Source organism: Nomascus leucogenys, chromosome 22a, assembly GCF_006542625.1.
Source record: "Nomascus leucogenys isolate Asia chromosome 22a, Asia_NLE_v1, whole genome shotgun sequence".
Classification (NCBI taxonomy): domain Eukaryota; kingdom Metazoa; phylum Chordata; class Mammalia; order Primates; family Hylobatidae; genus Nomascus; species Nomascus leucogenys.
The window spans coordinates 59,112,666-59,133,782 of NC_044402.1; the positions used below are offsets into that span (position 1 = coordinate 59,112,666).

At 36.0% G+C, this 21,117-nt stretch overlaps 1 protein-coding gene across 1 annotated transcript in view; it reads left to right on the forward strand.

The window, feature by feature from the left end:
• The window catches only part of COL21A1 (collagen type XXI alpha 1 chain), a 182,266-nt gene that overhangs the window by 36,969 nt on the left and 124,180 nt on the right, over positions 1 to 21,117 (forward strand). The window contains exon 2 of the mRNA XM_030803600.1: positions 20,849 to 20,974. Within this exon, the coding sequence (XP_030659460.1) occupies positions 20,887 to 20,974 (88 nt within the window). The 5' untranslated portion in view covers positions 20,849 to 20,886. The remainder of the gene's footprint in view (positions 1 to 20,848; positions 20,975 to 21,117) is intronic.

Sequence of the window (21,117 nt, forward strand, 5' to 3'; positions counted from 1 at the left end):
CATTAGGTAGATCTCCTAATGCTGTCCCTCCCCCCTCCCCCCTCCCCACAATAGTCCCCGGTGTGTGATGTTCCCCTTCCTGTGTCCATGTGTTCTCATTGTTCACTTCCCACCTATGAGTGAGAACATGTGGTGTTTGGTTTTTTGTCCTTGCGATAGTTTGCGGAGAATGATGATTTCCAGTTTCATCCATGTCCCTACAAAGGACATGAACTCATCCTTTTTTATGGCTGCATAGTATTCCATGGTGTATATGTGCCACATTTTCTTAATCCAGTCTATCGTTGTTGGACATTTGGGTTGGTTCCAAGTCTTTGCTATTGTGAATAGTGCCACAATAAACATACGTGTGCATGTGTCTTTATAGCAGCATGATTTATAGTCCTTTGGGTATATGCCCAGTAATGGGATGGCTGGGTCAAATGGTATTTCTAGTTCTAGATCCCTGAGGAATCACCACACTGACTTCCACAATGGTTGAACTAGTTTACAGTCCCACCAACAGTGTAAAAGTGTTCCTATTTCTCCACATCCTCTCCAGCGTCTGTTGTTTCCTGACTTTTTAGTGATGGCCATTCTACCTGGTGTGAGATGGTATCTCATTGTGGTTTTGATTTGCATTTCTCTGATGGCCAGTGATGATGAGCATTTTTTCATGTGTCTGTTGGCTGCAAAAATGTCTTCTTTTGAGAAGTGTCTGTTCATGTCCTTCACCCACTTTTTGATGGGGTTGTTTGTTTTTTTCTTGTAAATTTGTTTGAGTTCATTGTAGATTCTGGGTATTAGCCCTTTGTCAGATGAGTAGGTTGTGAAAATTTTCTCCCATTTTGTAGGTTGCCTGTTCACTCTGATGGTAGTTTCCTTTGCTGTGCAGAAGCTCTTTAGTTTAATTAGATCTCATTTGTCAATTTTGGCTTTTGCTGCCATTGCTTTTGGTGTTTTAGACATGAAGTCTTTGATCATGCCTATGTCCTGAATGGTAATGCCTAGGTTTTCTTCTAGGGGTTTTATGGTTTTAGGTCTAACATGTAAGTCTTTAATACATCTTGAATTAATTTTTGTATAAGGTGTAAGTAAGAGATCCAATTTCAGCTTTCTACATATGGCTAGCCAGTTTTCCCTGCACTATTTATTAAATAGGGAATCGTTTCCCCATTTCTTGTTTTTGTCAGGTTTGTCAAAGATCGGATAGTTGTAGATATGCGGCGTTATTTCTGAGGGCTCTGTTCTGTTCCATTGATCTATATCTCTGTTTTGGTACCAGTACCATGCTGTTTTGGTTACTGTAGCCTTGTAGTATAGTTTGAAGTCAGGTAGCGTGATGCCTCCAGCTTTGTTCTTTTGGCTTAGGATTGACTTGACGATGCGGGCTCTTTTTTGGTTTTATATGAACTTTAAAGTAGTTTTTTCCAATTCTGTGAAGAAAGTCATTGGTAGCTTGATGGGGATGGCATTGAATCTATAAATTACCTTGGGCAGTATGGCCATTTTCATGATACTGATTCTTCCTACCCATGAGCATGGAATGTTCTTCCATTTGTTTGTATCCTCTTTTATTTCACTGAGCAGTGGTTTGTAGTTCTCCTTGAAGAGGTCCTTCACATCCCTTGTAAGTTGGATTCCTAGGTATTTTATTCTCTTTGAAGCAATTGTGAATGGGAGTTCACTCATGATTTGGCTCTCTGTTTGTCTGTTATTGGTGTACAAGAATGCTTGTGATTTTTGCACATTGATTTTGTATCCTGAGACTTTGCTGAAGTTGCCTATCAGCTTAAGGAGATTTGGGGCTGAGACAATGGGGTTTTCTAGATATACAATCATGTCATCTGCAAACAGGGACAATTTGACTTCCTCTTTTCCTAATTGAATACCCTTTATTTCCTTCTCCTGCCAAATTGCCCTGGCCAGAACTTCCAAGACTATGTTGAATAGGAGCGGTGAGAGAGGGCATCCCTGTCTTGTGCCAGTTTTCAAAGGGAATGCTTCCAGTTTTTGCCCATTCAGTATCATAATGGCTGTGGGTTTGTCATAGATAGCTCTTATTATTTTGAGATACATCCCATAAATACCTAATTTATTGAGAGTTTTTAGCATGAAGGTTGTTGAATTTTGTCAAAGGCCTTTTCTGCATCTATTGAGATAATCATGTGGTTTTTGTCGTTGGTTCTGTTTATATGCTGGATTACGTTTATTGATTTGCATAAGTTGAAGCAGCCTTGCATCCCAGGGATGAAGCCCACTTGATCATGGTGTATAAGCTTTTTGATATGCTGCTGGATTCGGTTTGCCAGTATTTTATTGAGGATTTTTGCATCAATGTTCATCAAGGATATTGGTCTGAAATTCTCTTTTTTGGTTTTGTCTCTGCCCGGCTTTGGTATCAGGATGATGCTGGCCTCATAAAATGAGTTAGGGAGGATTCCCTCTTTTTCTATTGATTGGAATAGTTTCAGAAGGAATGGTACCAGTTCCTCCTTGTACCTCTGGTAGAATTTGGCTGTGAATCCATCTGGTCCTGGGCTTTTTTGGTTGGTAACCTATTAATTATTGCCACAATTTCAGAGCCTGTTATTGGTCTATTCAGAGATTCAACTTCTTCCTGGTTTAGTCTTGAGAGGGTGTATGTGTCGAGGAATTTATCCATTTCTTCTAGATTTTCTAGTTTATTTGCATAGAGGTGTTTATAGTATTCTCTGATGGTAGTTTGTATTTCTGTGGGATCAGTGATGATATCCCCTTTATCATTTTTTATGGCCTCTGTTTGATTCTTCTCTCTTTTCTTCTCCATTATTGTTGCTAGCGGTCTGTCAATTTTGTTGATCTTTTCAAAAACCAGCTCCTGGATTCAGTGATTTTTTTGAAGGGTTTTTTGTGTCTCTATTTCCTTCAGTTGTGCTCTGATTTTAGTTATTTCTTGCCTTCTGCTAGCTTTTGAATGTGTTTGCTCTCGCTTCTCTAGTTCTTTTAATTGTGATGTTAGGGTGTCAATTTTAGATCTTTCCTGCTTTCTCTTGTGGGCATTTAGTGTAGTGCCGCATTTCTACAACCATCTGATCTTTGACAAACCTGACAAAAACAAGAAATGGGGAAACGATTCCCTATTTAATGAATGGTGCTGGGAAAACTGGCTAGCCATATGTAGAAAGCTGAAACTGGATCCCTTCTTTACACCTTATACAAAAATTAATTCAAGACGGATTAAAGACTTAAATGTTAGACCTAAAACCATAAAAACCATAGAAGAAAACCTAGGCAATACCATTCAGCACATAGGCATGGGCAAGGATGTCGTGTCCAAAACACCAAAAGCAATGGCAACAAAAACCAAAATTGACAAATGGGATCTAATTAAACTAAAGAGCTTCTGCACAGCAAACGTATGTTTATTGCGGCACTATTCACAATAGCAAAGACTTGGAACCAAGCCATATGTCTGACAATGATAGACTGGATTAAGAAAACCTGGCACATATACACCATGGAATACTATGCAGCCATAAAAGATGATGAGTTCATGCCCTTTGTGGGGACATGGATGAAACTGGAAGCCATCATTCTCAGCAAACTATTGCAAGGACAAAAAACCAAACACTGCATGTTCTTACTCATAGGTGGGAATTGAACAATGAGAACCTATGGACACAGGAAGGGGAACATCACACCAGGGCCTGTTGTGGGGTGGGGGGGGGGAGATAGCATTAGGAGATATACCTAATGTTAAATGACGAGTTGCTGGGTGCAGCACACCAACATGGCACATGTATACATATGTAACAAACCTGCACGTTGTGCACATGTACCCTAAAACTTAAAGTATAATTATAAAAAAAAAGCAGATCATGATGCACCCATGCTTAAAACCCTTTAATAGACACACTTTGCATTTAGGAAAAACAATTCTAAACTGAACATAATGCTTGTGAATCATGCTACTTTACTTTCGTCCCTGTCATTCTTCCTCTTGCTCCCACACGCATGACTCACTGACCTTTCTGTTCCTGGAACAAACCAAACTTACTCCCTCAATGGAATGGAAATCTTGTCCCCAAATCCAATCAAGCATGGCTCCTTCATGTTGTTTAAGTGTCAGCTCAAGTGTTACCTCTTTAGAGAGGCCGTCTTTGACCTCCAAATCTAACAGAGCCCTTCCTCTCCTCCTGGCCTCAAGTGATACATTACTGTTTTCATTATACACTTACCAGTATCTGAAATTATCTCATGTATTTATTTAATCTCTGGCACAAACTGCATGGAAGCAGATTCCTTATTAATTTTGTCACCTCTGAATTCCCAGCACCTAAAAGAGTATCTGTCACATAGTAGACACTTAATAAATGTTTGTTGTTGAATGAATGTAATGGAAAGGACTCTGGAGTCAGCAAACTTGGTTTTTGAGTCTGTTGCTTTTGAGTACATGCAGGAGGCAAACCATATGACCAAATCAGGCCTTATTCTCTCAACATTCTCAAGATTAACTAAACCAAAGTTTTCTCAAAGCAGTTTTAAAAGTATAAATTTTAATTATCACAATAATCCTTTGATGACAGATAATATGAATCATTGTTTTCATAGTTGGAAAGGAAGATACAGATTACCAAGTTTACCTCTCTTTTTTCTAAGCATTAGAAAACCACTAAGAAGGATGTTCTTTAAGGAAACCATTATTTTCCATCTTAGTTCACTCCTGCCACCATAGTTATTCCAAATTCCTATCAAGACACATTTTAAGCATACATATTCTAAAGCTTTTGAAAAAGTAGAATATAGGCAAAGTGTCTAATGACCCATTTAATTTCTTACTGAGAAGGAAGATGAGCTGTGATATAGTATTTCCAAATGACATGTGAAATAGATCTGAAAGCATGGCCTCCTTACTCTCCCTTTCACTTTTTGTTTTTTAATATAAAAGACTTATTGTTTGCTTAGCATGCCTTTCATTGGTCTACGGATTGTGCTGCAGGCCTTGTTGTCCTGTATTCTTTTTTTCTCATTTTAATTGTTATTTATGTGGGGTTAAACAGTTTTACCCCAGCTTTTTGAGGTGTGACTGACAAATAAAAATTGTATATATTTTAGGTTGACAACATGATGTGATATAAGTATACATTATGAAATGATTACCACAATCAAGCTAATTAGCATATCAATTACCTCATTAGGTATCTTTTTTTGTGGTAAGGAAACTTGAGATCTATTCTCTCAGCTAATTTCAAGTATAAAATAAATTATTAACTGTAGTTACCATGCTGGACATTAGGTCTCCAGAATGTATTCATCATATATCTCAAAATTTGCACCCTTTGACCAGCATCTCCTCTCTTCCTCCTTCCCAGCCTGGGTTAATCAACATTCTACTCTCTGTTTCTGAGTTTGACTTTTATCTTTTAGATTTCAACATGTGATCATGCAGTGTTTGTCTTTCTGCATATGGCTTCTTTCACTTAGCTCGCTGTCCTCCAGCTTTATCCATGTTGTTGCAAATAGTAGGATTTCCTTTTTTTGTAAGTCTAAATAGTATTCTCTTCTGTGTGAGTGTGTATATGTGTACACACACCCCAGTTTCTTTATTCATTCTTCAGTTGATGAACACTTAGGTTGTTTCCACATCTCAGCTACTGTAAATAATGCTGCATTGAATATGGGACTGTAGATACCTCTCTGAGATAGTGATTTTATTTCCTTTGGAAACATATCCAGTAGCAAAATTACTGGTTCATATAGTAGTTCTATTTTTAATTTTTTTGAGGAACCTGTATACTATTTTTCATAATGGCTGTACCAATTTAAAGTTTCACCAACAGTGTACAAGTGTTCCCTTTTCTCCAATCTTCACCAACGCTTGCTATCTTTTGACTTTTTGATAATAGCCATGCTAACAGGTATGAAGTGGTGCTATTTTAATTTGCATTTTCTGATAACTAGTGATGTAGTGATATTGAATATCTTATATACCTGTTGACCATTTGTATGTCTTCTTTGGAAAATTGTCTATTTATGTCGTTTGCCTATTCTTTAATCAGTTTTTTAATTTGCTATTGAATTGTATGGGTTTCTTATGTATTTTAGATACTGATTCTTTATCAGATATATGGCTTGCAGATATTTTCTTCCATTCTGTAGATTACCTTTTTATTTCATCAATTGTTTCCTTTGCTGTGCATAAACATTAGTTTGATGTAGTCCCACTTGTTTATTTTTATCTTTGTTGTCTGTGCTTTTGTTGTCAAATCCAAAAAGTCATTGCCAAGACCAGTGTTATTAAGCTTTTCCCCTGTGTTTTCTTCTAGGAGTTTTGTGATTTCAGGTCTTTTGTTTGTCTTTAATCCATTTTGAGTTAGTTTTTGTGTATGCTCTAAAGGTCCAATTTCATTCTTTTCCACATGGATATCTAGTTTCCCCAGCACTATTTGTTGAAGAAACTATCCTTTCTTGACATTTGGTGGAAAATTAGTTAACTATATATGCGTGGATTTATTTCTTGATTCTCTATTCTGTTCCAGTGGTTTGTGCATCTGTTTTTATGCCAGTGCCATATTGTTTTAATTACTATAGCTTTATAATATAACTTGAATCAGGAAGTGTGATGCCTCCAGCTTTGTTCTTCTTGTTCAAGATTGCTTTAGATATTTGGGTTTTTTTTGTAGTTCCATACAAATTTTAGGACTTAATTTTTCTATTTTTGTAAAAAATGCCATTGGGATCTTGATAATGATTGAACTAAATCTATAGATCCCTTTGGGTGGTATGGACATTTTAACAATATTAATTCCTCCAATTCATGAACATGGATATCTTTCCATTTATCACAGTGAAGAATTGTATCTGTCTCTTCTTCAATTTCTTTCTTCAATGTTTCAGAGTTTTCAATGTACAGATATTTCACCTCCTTGGTTAAATTTATTCCTGAATATTTTATTCCTTTTGATGCTATCATAAATTTTATTGCTTTCTTAATTTGTTTTAGGATAGTTCATTATTAATACATAGAAATGGCAAATGATTTTTATATGTTGATTTTGTATCCCACAAGTTTATTGAATGTACTTGTTTTAATACTTTCTTGGTAGAGTCTTTATGGTCTTCTGTAATAAGATCATGTCACATGCTAATAGAGACAATCTTACTTCTTCCTTTCCAATTTGGATGCCTTCATTTCTTTTTCTTGTGTAATTGGTTTGGCTAGGACTTCCAGTACTATGTTGTAGAGAAGTAGTGAGACAGGGCACTCTTGTTTCTTCCTGATCTTAGAGGAAAAGCTTTCAGCTTTTAACCATTAGTATAATGTTAGCTGTGGATTTGTCATATATGGCTTTTATTATGTTGAAGTTCATTCATTCCATGCCTGATTTGTTGAGTTTTTTAAATTATAAAATGATGGAGAATTTTGTCGATGCTTTTGTTTTGGCATGTATTTAGATGATCGTATAATTTTATTCTTTTTTTTAATGTGATATATCATGTTTACTGATTTACCTATGTTGGACCATCCTTGCATCTCAGGGATAAATCCCACTAGGTCATGTATATGACACTTTGAATGTACTGTTGAATTTAGTTTACTAGTAGGTTATTGAGAAATTTTACATCCATGTTCATCAGGGCCTGTGATTTTTTTTCATGTAGTGTTCTTGTCTGGCTTTGTTATTAGGGTAAAGCCAGCCTCATAAAATAAGTTTGAAGTATTTTCTTTTCTTTAATTTTTTCAAAGAGTTTGGGGAGAATTGGCATTAATTCTCCTTTTAAAGTCTAATAGAATTCATCATGAAGCTGTCTGGTCCTGGACCTTTCTTTGTTGGGAGGTTTTGTTTACTGATTTAATCTCTTTACTAGTTATAGGTCTGTTAGGATTTTGTATTTCATCATTCAGTTTTGGTAAGTTTTAAGTTTCTAGAAATTTATTTATGTTATGCAGTTTGTTAGCATATAATTTTTATAGCAGTCTCATAATTTTTTGCGTCTCTGAAGTATCATTTATAATAGCTCCTCTTTAATTATAATTTTATTTATTCAAGTTGTCTCTCTTTTTTTTCTTAGTATTCTAAGTTAACTAAGATATTAAAATACTCACAATTCTGCTCCTCTTTCCCTCCCCCACCACATTTGTTTCAGGAAGACAGAGAGACTGCGGCTCAGATTCTTAAAACCAGGGAGATACTATTCCTGATATTGTAGAAATTTCAACACTATTTTTACTTTTGGGAAAAGAACAATAAAAGACAAAAACTTTTAGCACCTAAATACACAAAGTGTGGTCTATGGACCAGCAGAATCAGCATTACCTGGGAGCTTGCTAGAAGTTGTTTTAGTACATTTTCTATTTGTTGTAAGAGAATACTCAAAACTGCATAATTTATAAAGAAAAAAATTACTTCTTATGGAGGCTGAGAAATCCAAGGTCAAGAGGCCACACCTGGTGAGGCCTCCATGCTTGTGGGGACACTCTGCAGAGTCACAAGGCTGCAGGGGGCATCACATGGTGAGGGGACTGAGCATGCTAGCTGAGATCTCTCTTCCTTTTTTCATAAAGCCACCAGTCCCATTCCTATGCTAGTCCATTAATTTATTAATTTATTAATCCACTAATCTGTGAATGGATTAACCCATTCAAAAAGGCAGAGCCTTCATGACCCAATCACCTTTTAAAAGCCCTGCCTCTCAGTACTGCTGCATTAAGGATTAAGTTTTAACATGAATTTTGGAGGGGACAATCATTCAAACCGTAGCCAAAATGAAGACCCTTCATCTAAAGCTATGTAATCAGTATCTACATTTTAATAAGATCTCTAAGTGATTTTTATACACCTTAACATTTGAGAAATGGGAATGCTAAAGGTCACCTGATTACTCTGAGTATCATGGCTTTATAATTTTTTTGCTTGTAGAAATTCTGAGTTATACTACCCTATTTTGGGTTGCTAATTTACTTATCTACCAAGGGAATAGGGACTTTTTTTCTTATTTATCATTTTGCATTGCTCCATAATGGAATTTATAAAACTTTGGTGCATGTTAGCATATGAGGAGATTCATTTATTTATTTTTAAAGAATAGTCGGTCCCTTCCCCTACAATCTGAAGCTACTGGATTAGGGTTAGGGCATCCATATGTTTAACACACTCCCTATTCAACTAAGTGTTAAAACTTGATAAGCCTAACTTCATTTGAAGTGTACATAAACATATGTATAATGAAATATTTATGAAACACACCAGTTTTAATGATTAAATAACGTGGTAATAATATGCATTTAGTATCCTTTTGTATCTTCTACTTTAATGGTTGTCAATTTAAATTATAATAACATTAGGGAATTAACTTTACCCAAAAAATCTGAATGAATTACATATACATAGAAATACTGAGATGTTTTTGGTAGAGGAGCTTAATAACTTAATTTTGAGGCCTTTGGGAAGAAAGGTGGTGAAAATTTATTAGGACATGTTGTTAGCATAAAACAGCACATCCTGGTGATGACTCATCAAAAATGCCTCTCAGCTGGGCATGGTGGCTCATGCCTGTAATCCCAGCACTTTGGGATCATGTGGTCAAGAAATCAAGAACATCCTGGCCAATATGGTGAAACCCAGTCTCTACTAAAAATACAAAAGTTAACTGGGCATGGTGTCGCATGCCTGTAGTCCCAGTTAATCGGGAGGCTGAGAGAGGAGAATCACTTGAGCCCGGGAGGTGGAGGCTGCAGTGAGCTGAGATAGCGCCACTGCAGTCCAGCCTGGTGACAGAGTGAGACTCCTTCTCCAAAAAAAAAAAAAAAAGCCTCCTTTTGGACCTTTATAACTCTTTATACAGAGGGGCGGGCCTAATTTGGAAATTGACAGTAATGGACTGATTTTTTTTCCACTGAAGTATAATTTATAAACAATAAATTACACAGATACAGCACATCTGGTTTAATTGCCTTAGATGAGTTCATATATCTGAATACTGACTTTGCAAACGTAACCTATTTCTGTTATCCAGGAAGTTTACTTGTGCCACTTTCAGGCAAAGGGTTCCTGTTTTCTAACACCATAGATTAGTTTTGCCTGTTTTGGGGCTTCATACAAGAAACATACTGTATGCATTATTTTGTGTCTGGCTTCTTTTATTAAATACAATGCGTTTTAAATTTATTCATGTTGTTTCCTATAACAGTTCATGATTTTTTGATTGCTGATTAGTATTTCTTTTTTTAAATTTTTAAATTTTTATTTTTTATTATACTTTAAGTTCTGGGATATATCAACAGAATATGCAGTTTTGTTACATAGGTATACAAATGCCAGGGTGGTTTCCTGCACCCATCAACCCGTCACCTACGTTGGGAATTTCTCCTAATGCTATCCCTAGGCTCCCACCCCCTGACAGGCCCTGGGGTGTGATATTACCCTCCCTGTGTCCATGTGTTCTCATTGCTCAACTCCCACTTATGAGTGAGAACATGCGGTGTTTGATTTTCTGTTCTTGGAATAGTTTGCCGAGAATGATGATTCCCAGCTTCATCTATGTCCCTGCAAAGGACATGAACTCATCCTTTTTTATGGCTGCATAGTATTCCATGCTATATATGTGCCACATTTTCTTAATCCAGTCTATCATTGATGGACATTTGGGTTGGTTCCAAGTCTTTGCCATTGTGAATAGTGCTGCAATAAATATACGTGTGCATATGTCCCCACAGTAGAATGATTTATAATCCTGGGATTGCTGGGTCAAATGGTATTTCTAGTTCTAGATCCTTCAGGAATCACCAAACTGTCTTCCACAATGGTTGAACTAATTTACACTCCCACCAACAGTGTAAAAGCATTCCTATTTCTCCACATCCTCTCCAGCATCTCTTGTTTCTTGACTTTTTAATGATTGTCATTCTAACTGGCATGAGATGGTATCTCATTGTGGTTTTAATTTGTATTTCTCTAATGACCAGTAATGATGAGCTTTTTTCATACGCTTGTTGGCTGCATGAATGTCTTCTTTTGAGAAATGTCTGTTCTTATCCTTTGTCCACTTTTTGATGGGGTTGTTTTTTTCTTGTAAATTTGTTTAAGTTCTTTGTAGATTCTGGATATTAGCCCTTTGTCAGTTGGATAGATGGATAGCTTGCAAAAATTTTCTCCCATTCTGATGGTAGTTTCTTTTTCTATGCAGAAGCTCTTTAGTTTAATTAGATCCCATTTGTCAATTTTAGCATTTGTTGCCATTGCTTTTGATGTTTTAGACATGAAGTCATTGCCCATGCCTATGTCCTGAATGGTATTGCCTAGGTTTTCTTCTGGGATTTTTATGGTTTAAGGTCTTATGTTTAAGTCTTTAATCTATCTTGAGTTGATTTTTGTATTCAGTGTAAGGAAGGGGTCCAGTTTCACTTTTCTGCATATGGCTAGCTAGTTTTCCCAACACCATTTATTAATAGGGAATCTTTTTCCTGTTGCTTGTTTGTGTCAGGTTTGTCAAAGATAAGATGGTTGTAGATGTGTGGTTTTATTTCTGAGGCCTCTGTTCTGTTCCATTGGTCTATATATCTGTTTTGGTACCAGTACCATGCTGTTTTGGTTACTGTAGCCTTGTAGTATAGTTTGGAGTCAGGTAGCATGATGCCTCCAGCTTTGCTCTTTTTGCTTAGGATTGTCTTGGTTATGCAGGCTCTTTTTTGGTTCTATATGAAGTTTAAAGTAGTTTTTTCCAGTTCTGTGAAGAAAAGCAATGGGTGGCATGGCCATTTTCATGATACTGATTCTTCCTTTCCATGAGCATGGACTGTTTTTCTGTTTGTTTTTGTCCTCTCTTACTTCCTTGAGCAGTGGTTTGTAGTTCTTCTTGAAGAGGTCTTTCCCTTGTAAGTTGTATTCCTAGGTATTTTATTCCTTTGTAGCAATAGTGAATGGGAGTTCACTCATGATTTGGCTCTCTGGATTTTTTTTTTTTTTTGAGATAGAGTCTTGCCCTGTCACCCAGGCTGGAGTGCAGTGTTGTGATCTCAGCTCGCTGCAACCTCTGCTTCCCTGGTTCAAGCATTTCTCCTGCCTCAGCCTCCCCAGTAGCTGGGATTACAGGCAACTGCCACCACACCTGACTATTTTTTTTTTTTTGTATTTTTAGTAGAGATGGGTTTCACCATGTTGGTCAGGCTGGTCTTGAACTCCTGACCTCGTGATCCACCCACCTCTGCCTCCCAAAGCGCTAGGATTATTGGCTCTCTGTTTGTCTGTTATTGGTGTATGGGAATACTTGTGCTTTTTGCACATTGATTTTGTATCCTGAGACTTTGCTGAAGTGCTTACCAGCTTAAGAAGATTTTGGGCTGAGACAATGGGGTTTTCTAAATATACAATCTTCTTATCTGCAAACTGAGAAAATTTGACTTCTTCTCTTCCTATTTGAATATGCAGTATTTCTTTATCTTGCCTGATTGCCCTGGCCAGAAGTTCCAATACTATGTTGAATAGGAATGGTGAGAGAGGGCATCCTTGTCTTGTGCCAGTTTTCAAAGGGAATGCTTCCAGTTTTTGCCCATTCAGTATGATATTGGCTGTGGGTTTGTCATAAATAGCTCTTATTATTTTGAGATACGTTCCATTGATACCTAGCTTATGGGGAGTTTTTAGCATGAAGGGGTGTTGAATTTTGTTGAAGGCCTTTTCTGCACCTATTGAGATAATCATGTGGTTTTTGACATTGGTGCTGTTTATGTGATGAATCACATTTATTGATTTGCATATGTTGAACCAGCCTTGCATCCCAGGGATGAACCTGACTTGATTGTGGTGGATAAGGTTTTTGATGTGCTGCTGGATTCGGTTTGCCAGTATTTTATTGAGGATTTTTGCGTCGATGTTCATCAGGGATATTTGCCTGAAATTTTCTTTTTTTGTTGTGTCTCTGCCAGATTTTGGTATGAGAATGATGCTGGCCTCATAAAATGAGTTAGGGAGGACTCCCTCTTTTTCTATTGTTTGGAATAATTTCAGAAGGAATGGTGCCAGCTCCTCTTTGTACCTTTGGCAGAATTTGGCTGTGAATCCATCTGGTCCTGGACTTTTTTGGTTGGTAGGCTATTAATTACTGCCTCAATTTCAGAACTTGTTATTGGTCTATTCAGGGACTCGACTTTTTCCTGGTTTAGACATGGGAGGGTGTATGTGTCCAGGAATTTATCCATTTATTCTAGATTTTCTAATTTATTTGCATAGACGTGTTTATAGTAGTCTCTGATGGTAGTTTGTATTTCTGTGGGATCAGTGGTGATATCCCCTATATCATTTTTTATTGCATCTATTTGATTCTTCTCTTTTCTTCTTTATTAGTCTTGCTAGCAGTCTGTCTATTTTGTTGATCTTTTCAAAAAACCAGCCCCTGGATTCATCGATTTTTTGAAGGGTTTTTCATGTCTCTATTTCCTTCAGTTCTGCTCTGATCTTAGTTATTTCTTGTCTTCTGCTAGCTTTTGAATTTGTTTCTTCATAGTGTCAATGGTCTTTAAAATTTTGTATGTTTTTGCAGTGGCTGCTACCAGTTTTTCCTTGCCATGTTTAGTGCTTCCTTCAGGAGCTCGTGTAAGGCAGGCCTGGTGGTGATAAAATCTCTCAGCATTTGCTTGTCTCTAAAGGCTTTTATTTCTCCTTAGCTTATGAAGCTTAGTTTGGCTGGATATGAAATTCTGGGTTGAAAATTCTTTTCTTTAAGAATGTTGTATATTGGCTCCCACTCTCTTCTGGCTTATAGGGTTTCTGCTGAGAGAGCTGCTGTTAGTCTGATGGGCTTCTGTTTATGGGTAACCTGATCGTTCCCTCTGGCTGCCCTTAACATTTTTTCCTTCATTTCAACATTGGTGAATCTGACGATTAGGTGTCTTGGGGTTGCTCTTCTCAAGGAGTATCTTTGTGGTGTTCTCTGTATTTCCTGAATTTGAATGTTGACCTGTCTTGCTAGGTTGGAGAAGTTCTCCTGGAAAATATCCTGAAGTGTGTTTTCCAACTTGGTTCCATTCTCCCTGTCACTTTCAGGTACATCAATCAAATATAGATTTGGTCTTCTCACGTATTCCCATATTTCTTGGAGGCTTTATTCATTCCTTTTTATTCTTTTTTCTCTAATCTTGTCTTTTCACTTTATTTCATTAAGTTGATCTTCAATTTCTGATATCCTTTCTTCCGCTTGATTGATTCAGCTATTGATACTTGTTTATGCTTCACGAAGTTCTCGTGCTGTGTTTTTCAGCTCCATCAGGTCATTTATGTTCTTCTCTAAACTGGTTATTCTAGTTATCAATTCATCTAACCTTTTTTCAAGGTTCTTAGCTTCCTTACATTGGGTTAGAACATGCTCCTTTAGCTTGAAGGAGTTTGTTATTACCCACCTTCTGAAGCCTACTTCTGTCAATTTGTCAAACTCATTCTCTGTCCAGTTTTGTTCCCTTGCTGGCGAGGAGTTGTGATCCTTTAGAGAAGAAGAGGTGTTCTGGTTTTTGGAATTTTCAGCCTTTTTGCACTTGTTTCTCCCCATCTTTGTGGATTTACCTACCTTTGGTCTTTGATGTTGGTGACCTTCAGATGGGGTCCTTGAGTGGATGTGCTATTCCTTTCTGTTTGTTAGTTTTCCTTCTGACAGTCAGGCCTGTCTGCTGCAGGTCCGCTGGAGTTTGCTGGAGGTCCATTCCACATCCTGTTTGCCTGGGTATCACCAGTGGAGTCTGCAGAACAGCAAAGATTGCTGCCTGTTCTTTCCCCTTTCCAGGGAAGCTTTGTCCCAGAGGGGCACCTGCCAGATGACAGCCAGAGCTCTTCTGTATGAGGTGTCTGTTGGTCCCTACTGGGGACCCAGGATACACAGGCGTCAGGGACCCACGTGAGGAGGCAGTCCGACCCTTAGCAGAGCTCGAACGCTGTGCTGGCAGGTCCACTGATCTCTTCAGAGCTGTCAGGCAGGGAAATTTAAGTCTGCCGAAGCTGTGCCCACAGCCACCCTTCCCCCAGGTGCTCTGTCCAGGGAGATGGGAGTTTTATCTATAAGTTCCTGACTGGCGCTGCTGCCTTATTTTCAGAGATTCCCTGCCCAGAGCTGCTGAGTAGTATTTCATTGTATGAATATATCACACAACTTGTATATTTATTGTCCTGTTGATAGCATTTGGGTTATTTTTAGTTTGGAATTATTATGAATAAAACTACTGTAAACATTGCTAAAGTCTTTTGCTGCGGACACACAATTTCATTTCTCTAGGCTACATATCTAGCAGAAAAATCATTGGCTATAGTTTAACTTTATAAGAAACTTTACCTAACAGTTCTCTAAAGTGATTACATCGATTTTCAATCTCGCCAACAATGTATGAATTCCAATTTCTTCACATATACTTGTAAACATTGGATATTATCCGTCTTTTAATTTTAGCTATTTTCGTAGGTGTGAAATCATATCTTGTTGTGGTTTTACTGTGCATTTCCCTGATGGCTAGTGATGATGAGTACTATTTTATGTGCTTATTGGCCATTTCTGTATCTTCTTTTGTAATGTGTCTGTTCAAGACCTTTTACTCATTTAAAAAATTGTGTTGTTTTTCTTTTTATTATCTGTATATTTTCTGATATGAGTCATTTGTCAGAAATATTTAATGCAAACATTGGCTTGCATTCTTAAATGGTGTCTTTTAAGGAATGGAAATGTTTAATTTTGATGAAATCTCATGTACTTATTTTAAAACTGCTAGTGGTTTTTGTATCCTAAGAAATATTCTTCTTAATCCTAAAGTTGTGAAGATACTCTCTTATGTTTTTTCTTTGAAGACTTATAATTTTAGTTTTTACATTTAGATCTATGTTCCATTTAATTTTCTTATGTGAAATGAGGTAGGAGTCCAGGTTCATTTTTTTCCATGTTTATTCAGTTGATTCAGCAATGTTTGTTGAAAAGATTTTCCTTTTCCATCCAACTACTTTGACACTTTTGTTGAAAATCAATCAAGTGACCACATAAGTGTGGGTCTGTTACCGAAACTCTATTGTGTTCTGTTCTATGCCTACCTTTATGTCAATATAGTACCATACTTTCTTGATTTCTGTAGCTTATAGTAAGTTGCTATGGTTTGGATGTTTGCCCCCTCTGAAACTCATGTTGAAACTTAATCTCCAGTGTAAAGGTACTGGGAGGTGGGTCCTTCAAGAGGTGATTGGGTCATGAGGGTTCTGTTCTCACGGATAGATACATCATTTTCATGGGTTAGTTGATTAATGGGTTACCATGGGAGTAGGTTAGTTATCAGGAAAGTAGTTCTGTTATAAAAAGCCAGGTAGGTTCTCTCTCCTGAACCCCCTCACCATGTGGTACCCTGCACCACATTGAGACTCTGCAGAAAACCCCCACCAGCTGTAAGACCCTCACCAGATTTCGCCCTTAGACCTTGGACTTTCCAGCCTTCAGAACTATAAAAAATAAATGTATTTTCTTTATAAATTACTCCATCTCAGGTATTCAGTTATAACAACAGAAAGCAGACTGACGTAAGTCAGTATCAGATAATATCAGTTCTCCAACTTTGTTACTAAGAGAGTTCTTTTTCAAGACTGTTCCAATTCAAAATCATTTGCGTTTTATATGTTTTAGAATATTTGTTAATTTAAAAAATTGGGATTTTGTTGAATCTATAGACCATTTGTGGAGGGTGGACCTGTGAATGATATTGAGTCTTTTAATTCTGAATATGGATCTCTCCATTTATTTGGTTTCTTTAATTTTGCGATGTTTCAGTACAGAGGTCTTTCCATATTACATTAGCTTTATTTCCACATTTATAATACTTTTGATGCTATTGAAAATGGTATTTTTTTCCCAATAAAGAAACCATTAATCTTGTGTCTTGTGACCTTGCTAAATTCACTTTGTTCTACTATTGTTTTTTGTAGATTCCACTTTCTATGTAGATTATCATGTTTTCCATAAATAACGATGGTTTTATTTTTTCCTTTATAATCTTTACATGTTTTATTTCTCACTTATGCCCATGGCTATAGCTAGAACTCCCTGTACATTTTTGAATAGAAATGATATGAGAATGTATTCTTAGCCACTTACTGATTTAAGAAGGAAAGAACTTAGTATTTCACAACTCAATGTGATGTTATATGTAGATTTTTTTATAGACAGCATTCACATTCATAGGTTAAGTCCTACTCTTAGTTTGCTGAAAGTTTTATCATAAATGAGTGTTAAATTTTGTTAGGAACTTTTGATCCATAAATTAAGATGTTCATGTGATTTTTTTTCTAGTCTCTTACCATAGTACATTATATAAGTTGAATTTTGAGTGTTAAACCAATCTTGCATATCTCTAATAAATCCCACATGGTCATGATATTTTAAATTATATTGCTAGATTTAATTAGCTAGTATTTTGTTATAGATTTTTATATCCTTGTTCATAAAGAATAATGGAAAATTTACTTGTATGCTAAATCGATGGACTATAATTTTCTTACTTTGTAATATCTTTGTCTAGGTTTTTTTTTAAATTAGGGTTATGTTGGCCTCATAATAAAAATTGGGGGGAGTTCACTTCTCCTTTATTTTCATTTAATTCCACCGAAACAAATAGTTTTATTTTATTTTTTTCCCTTGACTGTTTTGTAGAAATTGTTGGAAGAAATTACTGGTGGAACTATCCGGAACAGGAGTTTTCTTTGTGGGAATGTTTTTGATTAATAATTCAACTTCTTTAACAAATAATTGGACCAATTTCAATAAATAGTGTTTTTCAAAGACTTTGTTCATTTCGCCTGTCCACTTACCCTTTTAATGTTTATATGATCTATAGTTGTGCTTTCTATTTGAATACCGACTTAGGCAATTACTTATGTTTTCTCTGTTGTTTCTTGGTTATAATTACTAAGGCATATCAGTATATTTATTTGTCCAAAGAATTAACTTTTTAACTATTTATTTTTTAATTGTCTTTCAAATTTATATTTCATAGTTATTTTCTACCTTGTCTACTTTTCTACTTTTTTATTGTACTTTTTCTATCTAGCTTCTTAAGGTGGAAGCTTCTTAAGGTGGAAGCTTAGATATTGGTTTCTTTTTTTTAATACATGCTTTTAAAGCTGAAATTTCTCTGTAAGTGCTGCTTTAGTTGTATCACAAAATATTTGATTTAAAAAATTATTCAGTTTGAAATATTTGAAATATTTAAAAACTTTTCCTTTGACTTTTTAAAACTTATGGATTATTTAGAAGTATGTTGCTTAATTTCAGAGTATTTTAGGACTTTCACTTCTGAAAATCTGTAGGACAACTACAGATCCTACAGATAATAGAAAGATGATAAGTGGACAGGTGAAATAGCCAAAGTCCTAGAAAAATACTATTTATTGAAACTGGTCCAATTATCTATTAATAAGTTACATTTTTAACAAACAGCTTTTCCTCAAAACTTCATATCCAGAAGCCATCGCCAATATTTTCTAATTAAATGCCCTTTGGTCAAGGAACATAATCTGTATGGTTTCAATTTTTTGAAATCTGAGACTCGTTTTCTCTCCAGCGTATTGTCTTTTTGGTGACTGTTTCATATGCATTACAAAACAATGTGTCTTCTTCTGTTGTTGGACTGTTTCGTAAATATTAACTGGGTGAAGCTGGTTAATAATATTGTTGTCCAGACCTTCTGTTCCACTACTAATTTTTTCTGGTCTAATTAAATAATACTAAGGGCTGGATATTAAAACTTCACATTATTTTTAACGTGTCTCTGCTTATTTTTTTCATTTTTTGTTTCATATATTTAGAAGCTTTAATATTAGATGTCTACACATTTAGGATTTTTATCTTTTTCTGATCGAATGCTCAGTTTATTACCAGAAAATTTCTGTCTAAAATTCTCACTGCTGTCCCTTTGTAGGTAGTATATCACTTTTCCTCTGGCCAGTTTTAGGAATTTTATATTTTATTTTGATTTTCAGTTGATTGAATATGATGTATGTAGGTATGATTTACTTTGTGTCTCGCTTGGGGTTTGCTGAAGTTCTTTGACCTGAGAATTGGCAGCTTTCATTAATTTGGAAAATTTTTGGCCATGTCTTTTCAAATATTTCTTCATTCTCTCCTTTTCACCGGAAAAATTTACTTATATGCTAAATCAAGATCACTTGATATTGTTCTGTAAGTTCTAGATGCTCTATTCCTTTTATCATGTTTTTATGCCTTGGGGTTTCAGTTTTTGATAATTTCTATTGACTTATCTTCAAGTTTACTTATCTTTTCCTCCAATGGATGCAGGTAAACCCGTTGTATAAACCATTTTCTGATGTTTGTTTAATTGCAAGCATTTTTCTTTGTATCTTTTTGTATAGTTTTCATCTGCCTTCTGAAATTTCCCACATCTTTGTACATGTTTTCCATCTTATTCACTAGATCCTTTAATGTATTTATCATTGCCATTTTACAAACACTTTTTGCTACTTCTGATATTTAGATAATCTTTGGATCTGCTTATGCTGTTTTTCTCCTGATCAGGAATAAAAATTTCTTGCCTCTTTTCAAGTCTTGTCCACTGTTTTATATTTGAGGAAGTCTCTGCGTACCTGAATAGGAAGAGGGACAGACTCTCTCTAGGCTGTTCTATACTGTTTCCAACTTTCTATGTACTACTTATCTAATCCGTATATTTAGTTAAGGCTCACCAGAAGGAACTGCTGAATGAAGTGCTTGTTGTGTGGCAGAGACTCCTCAGATTTCCAATCTGTTACACCAGCTTTGAGTGATTTTTTTTTTTTTTTTTTTTTTTGAGACGGAGTCTCGCTCTGTCACCCAGGCTGGAGTGCAGTGGTGCAATCTCGGCTCACTGCAAGCTCCGCCTCCCGGGTTCACGCCATTCTCCTGCCTCAGCCTCCTGAGTAGCTGGGACTACAGGTGCCTGCCACCACGCCTGGCTATTTTTTTGTATTTTTAGTAGAGACGGGGTTTCACTGTGTTATCCAGGATGGTCTCGATCTCCTGACCTCGTGATCCTCCCACCTCGGCCTCCCAAAGTGCTGGGATTACAGGCATGAGCCACCGCGCCTGGCCGAGTGATTTTTTTACATGCTGTGGCAAATTCCTTCTCATCAGTATTCCCTTTCTGCCAGAGAGTAAAGCAGCTGCAAATCACTTCTGTAAGATGAAGGGTTAATAGCTTCTGGAATTTGGTTCTTTTAGGTTTCTTTAAATTATTTCATTTCTGCTGGGCTTAAAAAGCATATGAATTTGTACTTTATCTGGTATGTACTCATTGTTGTGAATGACAGTCTCTTGCAACTTTCTACATTCTAACCAGAAATGAAGTTCTTGGACTTATTTTAGGTGGTGTATGAAAACTATATAACTGAGTGTTTATGAATTAAATAAAACAGGTCTTAATGTTTACAATTACATCTTATTTTAAAAATTAAATTCTATCAGCTGTATCTTAGAAATATTTTCATTAAATACTCTTTGAGTATCCCTTAAATACAAACCCACATTTAAAAGAAAAATGTTTGCTAATATTCAGATAGTAAAAAGAATGAGATAAGGTTCCACAGGCTATGCCCAAAGGATAAATTTGAGTAAATATTTTGCAAAAAGCTCAAATTTTAGAAAATGTGTATACTTTTCTGAAGACAATTATGAATTAAGGTTTATCATGGTCTTTAGCCGCTATTCATTGTCCTCCTGCATTAATATATTTAACATTTGGCTATTTTAAACAGATTTAAGTTAATTCTAATAGTCACAAAATTAGCTGTACTTCAACTGGCTCTTGTAATTTCAAAATGTAAATGTATAATGGCTAGATGTTGATTTTAATTAATATATTTAACTCACCTTTTTTTTCCCCTAGGAATCCTAAAACCAAAATATTAGAACGAAAACAGAAACATGGCTCACTATATTACATTTCTCTGCATGGTTTTGGTGCTGCTTCTTCAGAATTCTGTGTTAGCTGAAGATGGGGAAGTAAGATCAAGTAAGAACTATCAGCATTGTCCTTTTTTGTTATCAACAAATTAATCTGGAAATTAAACTGGGGAGTTCAAGTAATGGTTTTAAGGATCTCATTCTTAATGTCTTTGATTCTGTAACTCCGTAAAATAAATGAATTGCTATGTT